A 19,124-nucleotide genomic window follows, 5' to 3' on the forward strand; every position below is an offset into this window, starting at 1 on the left:
AAAGGCACTCATCCAACCCAAGACACCACCAAGACATCTACGTCTGTTGACACTCTGCCCTCTGTCTAGATCTCACGTACTAGTGACAGCTTTAATTATCTATATGTAGGGGTGCCTGGGTGGCTCAGTGGGTTAAGCCTCTGCTTTGGCTCAGGTCATGATCTCAGGGTCCTGGGATAGAGCCCCGCATCGGGGCTCTCTGCTCAGCAGGGGGCCTCCTTCCCCCTCTCCCTCTGCCTGCTTCTCTGCCTACTTGAGATCTCTCTCTGTCAATTAAATAAATAAAACCTTTAAAAAAGAAAGAAATGTAAATTACTACCAATTTATTTTTTTTAATTACTACCAATTTAGACCCCCATCTAAAACATATGTTCTAAATGCCAAGCTGATACATTTATTTACATTAGGCCTCCATTAAAGTCTCAAACCTAATCCACTCCAAACTAAAATCATGATCTTTCTACCTATATTCATTCTTTCTCCAAGTTGTACAAACCAGAAATGTGGAAATTATCCTAGACACCTATTCTCCCTATAGCACATCGAACTCATCATACTAGCCCATTTTACCTCCAAAAGCAATCTCTAATCTATCAACTCCATTTTTCTGCCACCACCCAGTTCAAGTTACCATTCACCTCTCACCTGCAGTATTACAGTGGGATATTCTACCCAATCTCCCAACTTCCATACCTATGTCCCTCCAATACATTAGATTAAGCAACTCCCCTGCTCTAAAAATCCCCAGTTACCAACTACATTTCCTTGAATGAATATATCATCATGCTTCTGGGTCTTCTCATATTAGACTATCACAGTCTAGTAGGCTAATCCCCTACTCTTTCTCCAGGGTAGAAGTTAAATGATACTTTCTCAGAAAACCTTATCAATCTATCCTAATCGGGTTTCATATTATATCTGAACTATTCACTTAAATTTATAAGACTAACTATATGGGTACTTACAACTGATTCTAAAAAAGCTATGTGTGGCAAGAACTATATATTTTATCTACTTCTATATATTCAACACTAAGCATGCAAAGGCATACTAACAAGAATTCAAACAAATACTGAATAAAAAAATCACAAAATATGACAAAATGTGTATACTTAACGATGACCAACACAATAGAAGACCAAAAAAATTATTTAAGTTAGATTTGACTATAGATTAAACAAGATTAATACACTGTACTTCATGTTTTAAAAAAATACTTATCTTTAATTGTGTTTGCAATAAATGATATATCTTTAATACTTTGCTTATTCTTGTTTATCTTTTTTATTCTTAAGTATTAGCACAGGAATTTTCCCAATGCACTATTTATAACTCTGTCACTCACTTGCTTAAAAACCTGTAGCCAACCTGAGTGTTCCTTCCCCAGGCTGGTAAGTTCAATCTAACAAATCACTCCTTTCCAAAAACCTCCCACCCCCAACTCTTGCCACCTGGAATGCCCTTCCCATCCCTCTCTTTTTTAAATTTTACCTCAGTCAAGTACCAAGTTATGTCTCTTCCTGAACTGTTCACCAGTGATTTTAGGGCAAAACAATATTTTAGGCCAAAACAATATTTTTCTGAAATGCTATTATAACCTGAAAACAAAATGAGATATTGGAGTATTTTTTTAGATAATGGTTTTTAAAAAAATGTTTATTTCCTTATATACAAATACAGCAGAATTCCAACTAGAACAATTTTGGTCAGGAATTGTATATTACACATACTTTTCCTCCCTTCTGTACTCCCACCTAGTGGACACTTGATAAATACATGAAGTACATCCTTTAGAAACAAAAAAATCCCAAAGACGATAAATACCAATGTTCTGCATCGAATTTTGGTGAGAACTGACAAGAGAACTTCTTACATATACGTATGTAAAATAATGAATCACGACACGACTTCAAAAAGCACACTTTAGGGGCGCTTGGCTGGTCAGCTGGAGGACCAAGTGACTCAGGGTTGTGAGTTCAAGCCCCATGTTGGGTATAGAGATTAATAAAAAAAATAAACTTTAAAGAAAAAAAGGACACTTAACCAGCTTATATTTCTTTTGTTTGTTTGTTAAAAAAAGATCTTATTCATTTGTTAGAGAGAGAGAGAGATAGTGCACACAAGAGAGAAAGCACAAGCAAAGAGAACAGCCGGCAGAGGCAAAAGCAGGCTCCCTGCCAGAGCAAGAAGCCCGAAGTGAGACTCAATTCCGGGACCTTGAGATCATGACCTGAGCCAAAGGCAGATGCTTAACTGACTGAGCCACCCAGGTGTCCCAAGATTTTGTTTTATTTCTTAAGCAAGGGTGGGAGGGAAATAAAGAAATAAACACAAAACAGGAAACAGTTGGAATCTAAGAAATATAGCTATACCTAAAAACACCATTTATTTTTTCCCTCAGCTATGAATTTTTCCCTTCAATACTGTAATAAATTTGTTTATTCTTTGTGATAAATCTGTCTTTGCTCCCTTTTGACTTTGTCTCAACACACTTATCTAAAATAATTAAAATGAAATACTCTGTATTCAAATTTTATATATGTCTCGTGCTTAGAACATAAATATAACTCAATTCTCAATTCATTTTTTAGTTCTTACCTGCAGTTTCTGATGTATTTGAAATAATTCATCATAGATCTGATTAATCTGATGTGGAAGTATTCTTTGCTTGTTTGGTGCTTTAGATGTTGAACAGCTGACACGTCTCAGAGGGGAGTCATTTGCATTACTACAATATTCAGTCCAATTTCTTGAATTTGATGCCACATTAGTTGGCTGGGCAACTGCTAAAAAAGAAATTTAATTATAAAGCTTATTGATTTATAGTTTTAAGTATTCTCAGAGTACTCTTCAGGAAGAGTTATTTCAAATATGAATTGAAGTATTGTTAAAAAGTTTCCAGTATTAAAAACAGTATGAAGGTTCTTCAAAAAGTTAAAAATAGAACTACCCTATGACCCAGAAACCACTACTAGATATTTATCCAAAGGACACAAAAATAGTGAATCGAAGGGGCACATACAGCTGAATGTTTATAGAAGCAATGTCCACAATAGCCAAAATGCGGAAAGAGTTCAGATGTCCATCAACAGATAAACGGATAAAGATGTGGTATGTATATAATATATATGTGTGTGTGTTACATATATACAGATATATACATATACACATACATATATACATGTACACATATATAATACACATATATACATACACACACATACACAGAGACAGTAGAATATTACTCAGCCATCAAAAGAATGAACTCTTGCCAATTAAAATGACATGGATGGAACTATAGGGTATTACACTAAGTGAAATAAGCCAAAGATAAAATACTGCATGATTTCACTCAAAGGTGGAATTTAAGAAACAAAACAGATGAAGACAGGGGAAGGAAAGGAAAAATAAAGTAAGATAAAAACAGAGAGGGAGGCAAACCATAAAAGACTCTTAACTATAGGGAACAAACTGAAGGTGTCTGGAGGAACATAGGTGGAGGGAAGGGATAATTGAGTGATGGGCATTAAGGAGGGCACTTGATGTAATGAGCACTAGGTGTTATAGGCAACCAATGAATCACTAAATTCTACCCCTGAAATTAATAATACACTATGTTACCTAAATTGAATTTAAATGAAAAAAATTTTTAAAGTCTTCAGTATTACATGCAGAAAGAATTATATATAGCAAATGTGGTAAATGTTAAAATTAGAAAATCTGAGTGAAGGCCTTACAGAAATTCTCTATGCTCTTTTTGCAATTTTTCTGTAAGTCTGAAATAACTTCAAAATGGACTTTAAAATGCATAGAAACACTCAGGTATTACCTGCCTAGGCCAAGAAATGTGAAGTTACTTCAGAAACCCCTAATCACATTCCCTTCTCTCCTCTAAACCAAATTAACCTAACCCAAATACAGCATTAATCATTGCTTTATTTTTTAAAATTTTTTATGATCTCGGTAAAAAAAAATTTTTTTTAAAGATTTTATTTATTTATTTGACAGAGAGAGATCATAAGTAGGCAGAGAGGCAGGCAGAGAGAGAGGAGGAAGCAGGCTCCCTGCTGAGCAGAGAGCCCGATGTGGGACTCGATCCCAGCACCCTGAGATCATGACCTGAGCCGAAGGCAGCGGCTTAACCCACTGAGCCACCCAGGCGCCCTGATCTCGGTAAAAATTTAATAAAAATTAAGACTTTGTTTTGCCTGATTTTAAACCATATATAATGTCTGTAATTTATATAATGATGTAATTATGTAATTTCTATTACCTCCTTTAAATATGTTCTTGTATTAATGACAGAATCAGGTTCACAAATCTTCACTACTTTAACCTATTTTATATTTTTGTATGTCAACATTCCACTACAGGTGGATATTTGAGCTCTTTGTCTATACAGGTGCTCTACAGTCTTGCATGTGGCTGCTGGTACACATGCTCAAGAGTTTCTCTAGGGTATATGATTAACAGCAATATTGTTGGATCATAAGGGACACATACAGGTTCAACTATGCCAGTGATGCCAAACTGCTTGCCAAGGTGGTTATATTAATTTACTCTCCCAACAGCAATGGATGAACAAGTTCCTTTTGCTTCACTTCTTTACCAACACTATATTGCCAGAATTTATTTTCTGTTAGTACTAAAAGTGGTTTTAACTTGCATTAGCCTTCTTGAGAACCCTAGCTTTAAGAAAGAATCTCCTATTGCACTCCCCATCTTCGACAGACCTTAGGGAGCCTAAATAAAAAAAATAAATAACACAAATTTTTAACAAAGAAAAATGTTCTAGAGGGCCTGACTGGCTCAGTCTGTTAAGCACCATCTCTTGAGTTCGGCTTAGATCATGATCTCAGAGTAGTGAGATCAAGCCCCATGTGGGGCTCTGTACTCTTCAGTGAGTCCACTTGGGATTCTTTCTCCCTCTCCCTCTGTTCCGCCTCCTCCACATGTGCATGTAAGCAGACGCACTCCCTAATAAATAAATCTTTAAAAAAAAAAAAAACTGCACCTCACTCAGTTCAGCAAATGCCCCTAAAGTGAAAGTTCCATTTTTTTTTTTAAAGATTGTATTTACTTATCTATTTATTTAGGGTATAGGAGGGGGAAGAGAGGCAGAAGGAGAGGGAGAAAGAATCCCAGGAGACTCCAGTGCAGCACAGAGCCCTACACTGGGCTCAATCCCAGGACCCTGAGATCACAACCCTAGCTGAAATCAAGAGTTAGATGCCCAATTCAATGAGCCACCCATGTGCCCCCAAAGTGAAAGACACTTTCACTGCTTTGCTTGCCTCTCTAGGTTCCCATTTCACAGTCTGTAGCTTAAATATTCCTTAATTATGTCAACTTTTAAATACATTCAACTTTTTTTCTTTTACATTATCCTCTATTTTCTATTGTTTTTCAGTGGGAAAATACACCACGTAGCAAGAAACACAAGTCCAGGCCAAATTACTTTTCACTTTCAAATGCTGAGGTGAATAGAAAGAGGATGATAAAGAGTGGGAAGGGAGAAATGAGCATGTTGTATGTAGACAATATATGCCCAGAAGAGATGCAAAAAGGCTATCAAAGGGGCAACAACACTGTTCTCAAAGTCCTGCAAACACTCTGGTTGCTGTTGCCTTGAAATGCTGACAAAACTATGACATGCAGCCACATGTATAGAGAGTTACTAAATAAGTGCCTGATGAAGCTATACCTTAAGTAATCTGGAGTACTGTCTTAAAATATTAAAGGATTACTCAACTCTACCACAGTATTTAATGACTTCCTAACAAATACTAATATGAAGAAATATGAAGACATTATAAAAAATATTCAACTGATTATTAACTTATTTTGGTAATTTTGAGAACATAAGAATACTTCTGGAAAATAATGAAGTTTACTTTTCTCCTTTAGTTAACAATAAGCACAGTTAATATCTCATGGCTTACAAAAATACAGAAGACAGAAATATACATACACTTGAGGACCAGTGTTATTACTATGGGATAAGCTTTATGTGCTCTACTTGACAAAGCTATTTTTTTAAAGATTTTATTTTTAAATGTGGGGCTTAAATTTATAACCCTGAGATGAAGAGTCACATGCTCTATGTACTGAGCCAGCCAGATACCCTAACAAAGCATCTTTTTAAGTAACTATTCTAAAATTATTATCTCTTTTACCTTTTTCAATGTCTTTAAAAGACTGTTTGGTTATTTTGGAGGTACTAATTCTATGATCATTCTCAATTAACTCTTCTTTTGTTTCTTGTTGCTTCAAATCTTGAAAAGAATCCAGTTCATCATCTAGGCTTTAAAAAAAAAAAATCTAACAGCATTCTGCAAGTTTTCTACAGCATTTTAAAAAGACAAAACTGCTTTTCAAATATTAACAGCATAACAACTGAAAAAATGTAACAAGCAAACATTTTTAAACATGGAAAACAAAATGTGAAAAGTAAACCACTGATCCTAAAAAGTCACTAAAGGTATCTTTCTATATATTCCATGGGCTTAATTTAAAATGACATATACTTGTAGAATGCTCTATGACTTCCATACGCTTTCTTTTGATTCCTAATACTTCTGTGAGATAGATATACCAGCTACTATTAGCTATAATTTTAGCTAAAAGAGCTAACATTTAACAGGAAGAAACTGAAACCTAAAGAATTTAAATAACTGACCTAACTAGTAAAAGGTAAAAACAGGTGTTCTCTCCAAAAAGATGATCTCAAAGTTGAAATTTCTAGAGCAATGCTGCTAAGAGGAATATAATTCAAGTCACATAAGGCAATTTAAAATTCTCTAGTAGCCATATTAAAAAAATAAAGCTACAAAATTTCAACAGTATATCTAAAAGATTATTTTAATACATAATCAGTATTTAAAATTATTAAGGTATTTTGCATTCTTTCATTCATCTTTAAAATCCGGTGTATATTTCGTACTTGTATTTCATGTACTCAGTAGCCTCCTGTGCCTTGTGGCTACTATGCTGAACAGCACTATAATCCAGATTAGATCATAACTAGAGATTGTGAAAAAAAATGTTTAATGCTATAAAAACTTTCACAGCTCAAAAGCTTCAAGTTATAACTTGAAATTACGCCCAGACCATTTATGATAACAAAAATGATAAAACTATGAGTTAAATACAAGAAAATCATTTCCAGAAACTCATAATTATCTCAAAAACAATTTTTATTTTCCTTACTCCATATTCAATCTACCTCATGTGCAAATCTTAAAATCACATCAACAAAGCCACATTATGAATGCCAAATGAAATTGTAATAATAATAATAAACATTTGAGTGCTTTTCTATGTACTAAGCACTGTTCTATGTACTTTACATGAATGAATGAATGAAGAAAATTAGGCAATTATATAAAAAATTCAAGCATCCAAATATCAATTACCTTAATAATATACATATATTTTTGGCAGTTACATTTTCTTCTCCCTGTGATTATCTCAACATTTCATTTTGTATACGTATACATCTTTATGATTTAACATTATTTCAAAATGTTTACCCCTTCTTGATGCACTTAGCACCTCCTTCTGCCACATATTTATGGCATTTAATTTTATCTAATTCAAAACTTCATTTCTCCTTAGATTCCACTGTTTTTATATTGGTTTCACCCACTCACAGCCCAGCACTCTGCATGTAGTTAGCATCACCTGAGACTGATTTCTTCAATCTCTCTCTCAACTACCTAAAATATAGCTTACCACACTAGTAGACACACAATGGATACTGAGTTAAATATCACTGTCTAACAACTCTGCATTCATTTTTATCCTAGGTCCTTTAAAAAAAAAGAGCAAGGTTTTCATTTGGGTTCTGGATAAATAACCAGAAAAATAATTGTTCATCTTTCATACTGTGCAAATAACTTTACATTATACCACCAAACATACAGCTAGGTTTATGCTTTTATCACAGAAACACTCAGTAAAAATAAATCAGTCTCTTCAACCATTCAGCAGGCTCAGACTGCCTGTACTTCCTCTCAGAAAAAAAGCAAAGACATAAACAATCCTCCCTTTAATCTCAGTTTTTTTAGATACCAAAGGGAGAGTAATACTAAGGATTCAAGGTACTTTACCAATTCACATTTAAGTGTTTGAATGAACTACAAAGCGGTGTTGTGCAAAGCTTTCCTTCATCAGAATAACATCTTAATGATGAACCCACTTTATCTCCAGATGAGAAGATATCCAAACCATCTGTTAACAAAAAAACAAAATAGTAGAGATTACTAAAATCAGATACTAATCTCATTCTAGGCTTCTAAAGGTAAGGCAGCAAAATTACCTAATGATTTCTTATCTGTATGTCTCTGTAATGAAAACTTCAGAAAATAGGCATCAAATCTTATATAGCACTTTACTGATTTCAAAATGCTCTTTCATTTATTACCTTATTTGATCTTAGCAACAACTAGCTTACTATGAAGTTAGCAGAATAGGCACCTTTAACCCTATTCCAATGATGTGAAGTCTAAGGACCAGAGAAGTTACCTGAAATTATCCAAGTAACAGAACCAACAAATGGAAAGACTAAAATTTAGAATCCAGTCTTCTTTCTACCTATCATTATATGTCATCAGTCTTCAAATATTAAACATTTATTTTATAATTTTATATATTTTAAACATTAAATGTTTTTTTATTAGACAGAGAGCACAAGTAGGAGGGGCAGAGAGAAAGAGAATCTCAGATTTTACACTGAGCATGGAGCCCAACACAGGGCTTGATCTCACAACCCTGAGATCCTGACCTGAACTAAAACCAAGAGTCAGACACTTAACTGACTGCACCACCCAGGCACCCCTAAACACTAAACATTTAACAGACTATTAGCCTCTATCTAAACTGAGTAAAAGGCAAAAGAGCTTCTCTGATAAATTTAGAAATTAAAAAAAATTTTTTTGAATCATCTGATTTTTTAACAGAGGCAGAATTTAGGGATTCATCAGTTGTGTATAACACTCAGTGCTCATTACATAAGTGCCCACCTTAATGCCCATGATCCAATTACCTCTTCCCCCCTACCCTCCTCTCTTCCAGCAACACTCAATTTGTTCCCTATAGTTAAGAGTCTCTTGTGGTTTGTCTCCCTCTCTGTTTTTATCTTACTTTTTCCTTTCTTTCCCCTATGTTCATCTGTTTTGTTTCTTAAATTCCACCTATGGGTGAAATCCTATGGTATTTGTCTTTTTCCTGACTTATTTCACTTAGCACTTAGCTTATGCTATAGTTCCATCCATGTCATTGAAATCTATGCATCCTTGTCTAACACATTTTTCCCCATCAGAAATTAAATGAGCTATACTTTTTAGTTATATATTTTATTTTTTTAAAGGATTTTATTTATTTATTTGACAGAGAGACAGTGAGAGAGAGAACACAAGCAGGGGGGTTGGGGGAGGGAGAAGCAGGCTTCTCCCAGAGCAGGGAGCCTCATGCAGGGCTCAATTCCTGGACCCTGGGATCATGAAGTGAGCTGAAGGCAGACATTTAACGACTGAGCCACCCATACGCCCCTTTAGTTATATTTTAAAAAGCTGGAAATTTGGGGCACCTGGGTGGCTCAGTGCGCTAAAGCCTCTGCCTTCAGCTCAGTCATGATCCCAGAGTCCTCGGGCTCTCTGCTGAGCGGGGGTCCTACTTCCTCCTCTGCCTGCCTCTCGGCCTACATGTGATCTCTGTCAAATAAATAAATAAAATCTTTAAAAAAAAAAAAAAGCTGGAAATTTTAGGGGAAATTTCAAAACTAAAATACAATTTTAAGATATTTTTAAGATACCAGACTCAGTAATAATTGGGTTTTTTTTTCATGTTGAAGGAATGTTTCGGAAGAGTGTTTACAAAATTTCAAAATGAAATAAACTTGGAAAAAAAATGAAATTCTCTAATCTACCATCTGATAAACTTTTAAAGATAATGTTTCTGCTATCATCTCAAAATTCAATGATTATACTTACTAGTAAAAACATCACTGAAGAAGTATCAGCAAATCAAGACTAATTTTAATTAGCTATATATGTTAGTTCCAAATGACCACATAATGTTCCAATCCACCCAATCTCACAGTATAATTATCTTTATCAAGTACATTTGGTAAGTTCTTCCAGTGCAACAATTATTACCCCTGTAACTTGGAAAAGTTTATGCTTTAAAAAAACAGCAAATAGTTTTCTTTATTTCTTTATCTAATACACTATTTATTTTTTAACAATTTTAAAGGCAAAAATGCTGTAACTGAAACACCAAAAAGAATTCATTCGATGTTAAAAACATCTTACACATTTAAACCCCCAAAATCCTGATTACTGTTTTCTCTCAGATTAAATGTTAAAACTCCCAAATATAAAAAAATACTCCATCAGCTTACCTGGGGAGGTTAGAGATCTTCTCTTCCATTTAGCCTGATCAAAACTTGAAAAATCATACTTAAAAGAAAAAAGACATATCTAATTTATATATTAAGAATCAATATACAGTCTCAAGAGTTCCCCACAAATTATGTATTAAGTACAAGGGATAATTACAAAGGTTAGAGTGGACATACTGGTAAGACACTACCTTAACCAACTGGTCAAAATTTTTATCACCAATAATGGGACAAAGCAACATCACATGTCTCCTAATGAACAGGAGCAACACATACATCACTCCTGCCAAAAATGCATAAAACCGGTATCTATCTAGTCATGAGGTGTATTCAGAGAAACTCAGTTGTCCTATGCTCTTCAAAAATATCAACATTATGAAAGGCAAAGACTTAAGAACCTGTTCCAGAATAAAGGCAACAGAAAACTAAATGCAATGCTCATTTGTGGATTGTATCTGCACCGGGGGAAAATTTTACAAAGGACATTATTGAGATAATTGGTGAAATTTGAATACGCACTATACATTACATATTACTGTGTAAATGGTAAGTCTCCTTAATTTATTACCGTGGATATATAAGAGAATATCCTTATTCCTAGAAAATACACTTAAGTATTCATATTTGGGGGTAAAAGTATCACAGTGCCGGCAAGCTACCCTTCAAGGGTGTATGTAAAGTCAAAACTAGGAAGATAATGGTAACGCAAAAGTGGCAAAATGTTAACTGGTGAATCCAAACGAAGTGTCCAAAAGAGTTCTTTGCATTATTCCTGCAACTTTTAAGTTTGGAATTATTTCCAAATAGGAAGGGTTTTAAAGGAATTAAAATTGCTTTTTGAACTCCACACCAGTCACTTGTAAATTAACGTGCCATACCACTATGTCTGATACATCATAAACCTTCAAGAATTTATGGAGAAGGCATTTTTCTGGTAGAAAATCTGTTTTTCCCACATCGGGAGCATCTGCGGCCACGAAAGACTTCTGCTCCTCCCGCCTCCTTTCGCTAACCCTGTTTCCCGCAGAGTGGCTCGAGGCCCGGAGAGTCACTCCCCCGCCCGGGAGCCTTCCTTCCGCACCTCGGCCCCGAGGCTTCACACCTGCCGGAACCCGCCCGCGGGCACAGGGAAGGGTCGAGGTGAAAACGGTTAGGCCTCACCTCGGCGAAGCGGCTGCCCCCTAGTCCGTAGCGGCTTTTGAGACGCTCCACTACCAAATCCTGCCCCGGCGGCTTCACTAGCCTCGGCTCCATATTGCGCCGAGCTCGCCGTTGTCTCCCCGGGAACAGCTTTCAAACACAGAGCTGCGGGGCGCGCAGGGGCGGAGCTCGCGCAACGGAACGGCGACGTGACGCACGGTGCGCCCCGCCCCTCGGGGGGGATGGTCGGGAGCGGCGCGGAAACGCGAGAAGACCCAGCCTGACTGGGCGGCGGCGGGCGTGGCCAGAGGAGCGCGGCCACTTTAAGTTGAGCCCGGGAGCCGGAGGCGAGGGAGAGGAGCGCAAACTGGAGTCCCTCTCTCACTCTCTATACTACGTTAAAAATGTTCCTGCTGAATGATTTAACGACCAATTCCTTTACTCCTGTGTTAACTGGGCTAAGTGGCATTTTACCTTTGACTTCAATTTTTTGCTACTTGCTACCGAACAAAAAGTCCGGTCGTCCACAGCAGCAGTTACACTTTAGCAGGTGTGGCCCCTCACGGGAGGGCGCTCGGCCGTAGCCTCAGGCACCCCCACGGCTTCTGGGGAAGCCACCACTTGCTCCCCAAGCTGTGCGCCTTGCGTGCATGTGGGAATGCGTACACGCTACGTCCACAGACGACGTGGTCACCAGGACGGTCCAAATCTGACTTGGTGGCAACCCTCTCTTGGCTCTAATATAGCTTACGTGTATTTAGGGTGCGTTTGGACATACGAAAGTAGTGTTCTTTCATCAGGATGGCCTTTGCTAACTGTAAAAAGGCAAAAATCAAGAATACATCGTACTCCAAAGCACAGAATTCTTAAAAAGGATTACTCCCTTACTTGCCCTGCAATTGGCCTGGGTTCCATATGTATCTTAAAAAGCAGTATTAGAGGGGGTGCCTGGGTGGCTCAGGGGATTAAGCCTCTGCCTTGGCTCAGGTAATGATCTCAGGGTCCTCAAATCAGATAGCCCCGCATCAGGCGCTCTGCTCAGCCGGGGGCCTGCTTCCTTCTCTGCCTGCCTCTCTGCCTACTTCTGATCTGTCAAATAAATGAAATCTTAAAAAAAAAAAAAAAAAAAAAAGCAGTATTAGAATGTGAATTCCCTGTATCAATGTAATGAATGTAAGAGCATGTACTTTTTTTTTTTCTTTAACAGCTTTTCCCAACACCCAGAACAGGGCCAGGCATTTGTACATGCTCAATATATATTGGGATGGTATACCAACCCAAATCCTCTATTAAACTGAGACTAATTGAAAGGAATAACTGAATAACCACTTAATTTTTCTCATTTATACAATTACACTAGTGTGATCCTTTACTTTTCTAAATCATGAATGTTCAACAGCACGTCTGGACTAACAAATCCTAGATTCTCGGGAGTATCTTTCAAGTTCTTCAAATGCCAAAGGTTAAGAAGATCATTTTTAAAGGTAGTTACCTGAAAATCATTTATACCAATACTCTTTGCCATCAAATATTAATTACAATGTACAAATAATATTTTATACTGTTTTAAACAGATTTCTAATGAGATAATAATATAAAGTCAAGCCAGTTGGGGGGGGGGGGGGTATACGTGTTGTGGATTTATACATTAGCAATTAAGTAACAAAAAGAAATCACAAAGTCCTCTCCTGAAATGTGACACAAAGTCTTTGTCATTAATGCCCCATCATTCATTTCCATCATTCATTACTCACACACAACAGACACATGATATCCCTCCCCTCCTGTCTGGTGGGTATTATATGATAACCCATTTCCAAATCCCCAAACAGAATAAATGCCACTGTCTTTCACTAGAAAAAAAAGAAGAGAGAGAGAGAGAGAATGATTTCACTAGGAATAACACAGGAGGGTAGTCACTGTTGGTAATCAAAATACACAGTATTTTGTGCTCTAGATTCTTTATAGTTGTATATTGAGTAGGCTGATGAGAACATCTCCCCCTCACTAACCCCCTCCACCACGTTTTTAGCACAGTTTGCCTTTTGATACTAATCATTTTCAAATAAATTTTTAGTGTGTATGTATCAAACTTGAAGTCACTTTCTTGGGAGCCTTGGAAATTATGTGGTAGTCCGATTTACAGAACTTAATTGTCCTCTTCACTTTGGCTCTAGGATGAACAAACAACTAGATGCACAAGTAATAAGTTTTTTAAATATCATGGCTGTTAACAATTGACACTTTATTTTTGCTACAAAATTCACCAGAAAAAGGTACTGCAACAATCTAGTATAAAGCAAATCTTTAACCAAAGAACATGGTATAGACCTTTTTAAAATAGTCATACTTTATCACAACAACTGCAAGGAAAAATTCAAGTTCTATCAGAACCAAGCTGCAGTTTGAGGTAGTAGAAACAGATGACAGAGAAGTTAAAAAAAACAAAACTTAAAAAAAAAAAAAAAACTAAGGAAATACTTGTTTAAAATGTAAAAATTAATTTAATACCTTTGAAAGGGCACAGGAAACTACATATCATTTAAGAAAAGAAGGTACTCTACTTAAAAGTTAATTTAACTATACAGGAGGTGCAAGGATTATAGAAGAGCACTTTGGTTAAGTCTCTACCCTCTGTGGCTCTACCCATTCATAAGTGAGTCTCTATGCATAAATGAGCACACCAAATTTAAAATTACCAAATATATTTCAAATCTAAAATAAAAATTATCCAAGTTGTGGTCCCTTTATTCAAATGGTAAATTTATCCATGCAGGAAATTCAGTATCTTAAAAGGTAAAATTAAATTGCATATATCATATTCCTTCAATAGTTTGAGAAGGTCTATTGCTTTTAACAAGATTAGTATTATTCCATTTTAATACAGATATGTCAGGAGTACATAAACACAAGTACACCTGATTTACACCAGTGTTTAAACTTTTATTTCACACCATGCAAGGTCAATTATAACACATTAAAAAGTGACAACAGCTATAAGCTGCAATTGTACATTTATACATTGGAAACGTCCATTTTCAAAAGCTGAACATAATTATTACCATATTGTCACAACAGCTAAGCTTCAATTCAACTGTTTATACAGGTAAAATTTACTAGAAAAAACAATGATTTTATATCTGTCCACATTCTGTGATACTAATTCTTCGACTAACAGACCCTTTAGGAGAGCCAAATGATTCAATCTTTTTCACAGTATCCATGCCATCCTTAACAAACCCAAATACTACATGCTTAAAGTCCAAATGTTCTGCTTTTTTCAGTGTTATAAAAAACTGAGAATTATTGGTATCCCGGCCTCGATTGGCCATTGATAGTAAGCCAGGACCAGTATGTTTCACATCAAAATTTTCATCTTCAAATTTATCTCCATAGATAGATCGTCCTCCTGTTCCATCATGTTTGGTGATATCTCCCCCCTGAAAGAAGATTTCAATTATTAAGAATTTTGAAGAAAATAACAAAATACCACAGATCTACCACTACAATGTTAAGTCCTAAAAACTCGACTTCCTTGAGAATGTGGTTTGAAAATTAAGAAATACCCATTTTTGAAAGACAAAAGTGAAAAGGTCTTTTGCCTACCCTCAATTTCTAGCAGGTTTCAAGGTATCAGAAATTTAAACCATTTTACGTTGAAAGTTTTTGTAGGGATAGGAAGTTGGATGTGACACCAACTAATATGCAGAAAAGCTTAAAGAAATCTTAAGAAAATTCCAGGTGAAGAGAAACACTCAAATTTCCCAAGTTCGTGTGGTTCACTTTCTAGACTTCAACTGTGATACACAATTAAATACTTACTTGGCAAACAAAATCTGGAATTACTCTGTGAAAAATGGAGTTCTTGAAGCCAAAGCCTTTCTCTCCAGTGCAGAGTGCTCTGAAGTTCTCTGCAGTCTGAGGAACAATGTTTGAAAATAATTCCATGGTTATACGTCCTAGAGGTTCATCGTCTGCGCAAACATCAAAAAACACCACAGGATTTGTCTCCTTCGATAACTCTGCTGTCAGTGATACTTGTCCTTTTTGGAGTTTCAATAAATTCTGTTGACATTCTTCAAATTTTTTTTTAAAACAATCAGCCATTTCTTTGGTTTTAAACCTTACTGCAAGCTGTTCCACTTTGGCTTCTCCATCTATTAAACAAAACAAAACAACATAGGGACAACCTTAATATTAAAATAATTGTTATAAGCTATCTTACGTATTTGTTATGGATTTTAGAAAAGACCAAAAAAGTAAAAAGTAGCATTTGCATATAGAACTCACCAGCATAATCTGAGGCAGTCCAAACTAAAGCATTGTTCGAAACATTCAAGGGTTTTAATTCCATTGTTTTCGTGATGACATGGTTTGCACACACTTTAAAAACCTGGTCTCTTCTCATTAGGATCCGGTAGTAATTCTTCATTGTATGCCAAAGAATCTTTATGTCTCCTATACCACGCTCTTTCCACTGACTGACTTCTCGATCCCATCTATAGAGTTTGGCTCTCTCTTTAAATAAAATTTCTTCATCTTCTTCTCCAGATTTTACTTCTACCTATGACAGCAAATAAAATTATAAGCTGCTGCTTTTAACATATTACATGACAAATTCCAAAGAACCAAATTCCACACAATATTGTCTTTGCAATGACATTAACGGAATTTGAACTACAGTATCAAGATAAATTCCAAGGGCTAGGAATACATTTGATTTGGATGAAGCAGTAAAGACCTGATTTGTCATGAAATATTTCTCTTATATAGTATTCTTCCTACTTTTGGAAAGTAAATACATTGTTTTACGGGACAGAAGAGATTCCAAAAAGTGTTCTTGAAGAGAAATATCAACTACTGACTGTAGTTGAAAACTGACAAAGTAATTTGCCTAAAATAACATTCTTGTCCTTTTTATTAAAAGAATTTTGGCAAGTATGAGACTGGATACTTTTTACTTCCAGAATTATATTATGAAAACAAGATATTCTAAAAATATATGAAAAAAACTTAGTTCTTCCCAACAATTTCATGTAGAATTTATAGAATTTATATTTATATATGTGTCTATATATATATATATATATATATATATATAAATAAAAATAAAACTGGGATATATATATATATATATATATATATATATATATATCTCCTCCACTTGAAAGGGTAAATATTCTGAAAGAAATGCAAACAAAGTTAGTCCTGCAAGTCAAGCCTATGTCAAGTTTAGTTCCATTCTTTTAATATTTACCTCAGGTAATGACACTATTGGTTCAAAATGGATATCTTCATTGTGAACTTCTTCATCACTACCATCTTCATCTTCGCCAACTTTACTGGTTGACTGTGCTCCAAACACAGCTGCTCCAGTATTTGCCCACTGGAAATTCTTATCTGATGAATAAATTAGGATATTTAAACAGTGGTATCAAATTTTATATGCTTTTAATCCCCCTGTTTCGTTCTTGAGGCCTGTAATTTCCAGTGATAGGACATATACTTTTAGTAAAAATGCTTAAAATTATATTACTCTGACAAGTTTAACTCATATAGTGAGCACACAGTACTACTCACAGTACAGAGTACTGTTTATGCTTTGAGCTACAAAGATAAGATTATCTGAGCCTCCGGCAAATTTCATGATACTGAACTATGCAAGAACTTTCAGTAATGAAGCATATTCTTAACACACACCCCAGAATTTTGAACAATTAGCTCAGCTCCAAAGGTAATTTACCTCATAAAACATTTTATCACATAAGAAAAATAACTTTTGAACCTAAAAATGTCCTCTCAAAGAGGCCACACCTGCTACTTCCAAAGCAGTCAAAGCAGCCTAAACACATTTATAGCTTTTCTACCTCAACTTCTTCCTGAAGTAACTACTGCTGCAGCTTAGATTTCTTAGCTAGGTGGTAGAAGGTAGCACAGGGAGAAGCTCACTGACTCCCAACTATCCTCAAGGGATACCAGGCTGTTGGTGCTGTAGACTCCCTATTCCCACGCAGAGAAACAAAGATTGTTACTCTCCCTTAGGCCTTGGAGAAGATGAAAACTAGTTACTTCTTCCTCCCCATTTCAGCCTCAGTGTCTTACAGAGTAAAGAAACATCTCTTAGCTTTTCATCACTTGTTGATGAATCACTGTCTTAGAAAATTCCATATCCAGTGCTAAAAACTCTTAAGGGGCAAAAATATCACAGATCATTTAAAAAGTAACTCAGCACCTTAAAGAAAGCACAGAATGAGTATCTATTAAGAGTATCTCCCTCTATGCCAGATTTAGTGGGGAGGGGGAAAAAAAGAGAGAGAGAAAAAACCTCAAAAAGAGAAAGAAGACAAAAGTCCTTAGGAAGATATTGCAAAAGAGGGGTGCCTAGGTGGCTCAGTTGGTCAAGCAACCAACTCTTGGTTTTGGCTTAGGTCAGGATCTCAGGGTTGTGAGATCATGCACAAAGGCTCTGCGCTGGGCGTGAAGCCTGCTTAATATTCTCTCTCCCCTGTCACTTTGGCCCCCACCAAAGCTCTTGCATATATGCACACACACTCTCTTCTTTCTCTTTCTTAAAAACAAAAAAACAGAAAACAAAGCTGGTTCAGGAACTCCCAAGCAAAAAAAAATTTAATTACCCCATAAGACCCTTGAGAGGTATGGCAGAAAAATTCCAAAATATCTCAGTGGTTCTTAATGCTGGGTGAATTTTAAGAATCATACAGGAACTGTTAAGATATCAATGCCTAGGCTACCACACCCAGAGAGTCCAATATAATGTTTTGTTTTCTTTTAAAAAAAAAAAACAAAAAACAAAAAATGAAAAACCTCCCAGGAAATTCTAATATGAAGCCAAGGTTTTTTGAAAACCAGGAGAAAGAATTTTATAGTAAAAATATAAAATTATACATGTCAATAATCACAATTTCACAGTAACAGTTCTAGGCAACAACACGTAGGAGACTTCCACTATATGAACAGGTTTATAAAAACATTACAAAATCTGAAGGAAATATGATAAAATAGTGATTACTGACAAAGGCAGGTGATCTTTAAACAGGAACTCCCTTATTATTCTCTTAGTTTCTGTATTAAATATTACACAACAGATGTGGAATGATTAACATACCTATGTGAATAGAGCTTACAAAGAAAATGAGTTTAAAAAAAACAACAAAATCACAACAAAAAATGAACAGGAGCAGATTAAAAAAAAAAAAAGAATCATTATAGAAAAGAATATGCAGTAAGAAGAGGAAAAAAAGATTCCTCTGAACTTAAAAACCAACCAAAACAGAAAGTTTAAAATCAGAAAGGTCCATGCAATGCCAGAAACAAGTTATATATTTAAAAAAGAAAGAACAAAAGGAAGGAGGGAAGGGAGGGAGGATGGGAGGGAGAGAAAGAGAGGGAAGGAGTAAGGAAGATGGATACCCACATTCTGGTGAAATTTATGACCTCTTAAAAAAAAAACTAATTTAAAAGAAAAGTAATGAAAAAATCTAGAGATTAATCAAAAGCATAAACAAAAGGAGAACTGTCCAAACCAAAAGGTACTTCTTTGAAAAGACAGCACAAATTCCTG

General features: G+C 35.7%; 2 protein-coding genes across 14 annotated transcripts in view; both read right to left on the bottom strand.

The window, feature by feature from the left end:
- Positions 1-12,414, bottom strand: part of CCDC138 (coiled-coil domain containing 138) — a 154,160-nt gene extending 141,746 nt beyond the window's left edge. For 3 of the 11 annotated variants that reach the window (XM_045077599.1, XM_045077596.1, XM_045077603.1), the window contains exons 1-5: positions 11,564-12,412; positions 10,403-10,460; positions 8,112-8,232; positions 6,177-6,304; positions 2,599-2,786 (exon numbers count right to left, since the gene is read on the bottom strand). In XM_045077599.1, coding sequence (XP_044933534.1) covers positions 2,599-2,786; positions 6,177-6,304; positions 8,112-8,232; positions 10,403-10,460; positions 11,564-11,656 — 588 coding nt within the window. In that variant the 5' untranslated portion in view covers positions 11,657-12,412. Of the gene's footprint in view, positions 1-2,598; positions 2,787-6,176; positions 6,305-8,111; positions 8,233-10,402; positions 10,461-11,563 lie in introns of all 11 variants that reach the window. The other 8 variants (XM_045077601.1, XM_045077600.1, XM_045077597.1 and 5 more) reach the window with 7 other exon arrangements.
- A 1,334-nt stretch (positions 12,415-13,748) lies between these two features.
- Positions 13,749-19,124, bottom strand: part of RANBP2 (RAN binding protein 2) — an 83,831-nt gene continuing 78,455 nt past the window's right edge. For all 3 annotated transcript variants that reach the window (XM_045077605.1, XM_013062372.2, XM_004764339.3), the window contains 4 exons: positions 16,800-16,942; positions 15,833-16,106; positions 15,365-15,699; positions 13,749-14,982 (listed from right to left, as the gene is read on the bottom strand). In XM_045077605.1, coding sequence (XP_044933540.1) covers positions 14,677-14,982; positions 15,365-15,699; positions 15,833-16,106; positions 16,800-16,942 — 1,058 coding nt within the window. In that variant the 3' untranslated portion in view covers positions 13,749-14,676. The remainder of the gene's footprint in view (positions 14,983-15,364; positions 15,700-15,832; positions 16,107-16,799; positions 16,943-19,124) is intronic.

The sequence above is a fragment of the Mustela putorius genome, unplaced genomic scaffold (genome assembly GCF_011764305.1).
Source record: "Mustela putorius furo isolate JIRA1106 unplaced genomic scaffold, ASM1176430v1.1 tig00000224_pilon_pilon_pilon, whole genome shotgun sequence".
Classification (NCBI taxonomy): domain Eukaryota; kingdom Metazoa; phylum Chordata; class Mammalia; order Carnivora; family Mustelidae; genus Mustela; species Mustela putorius.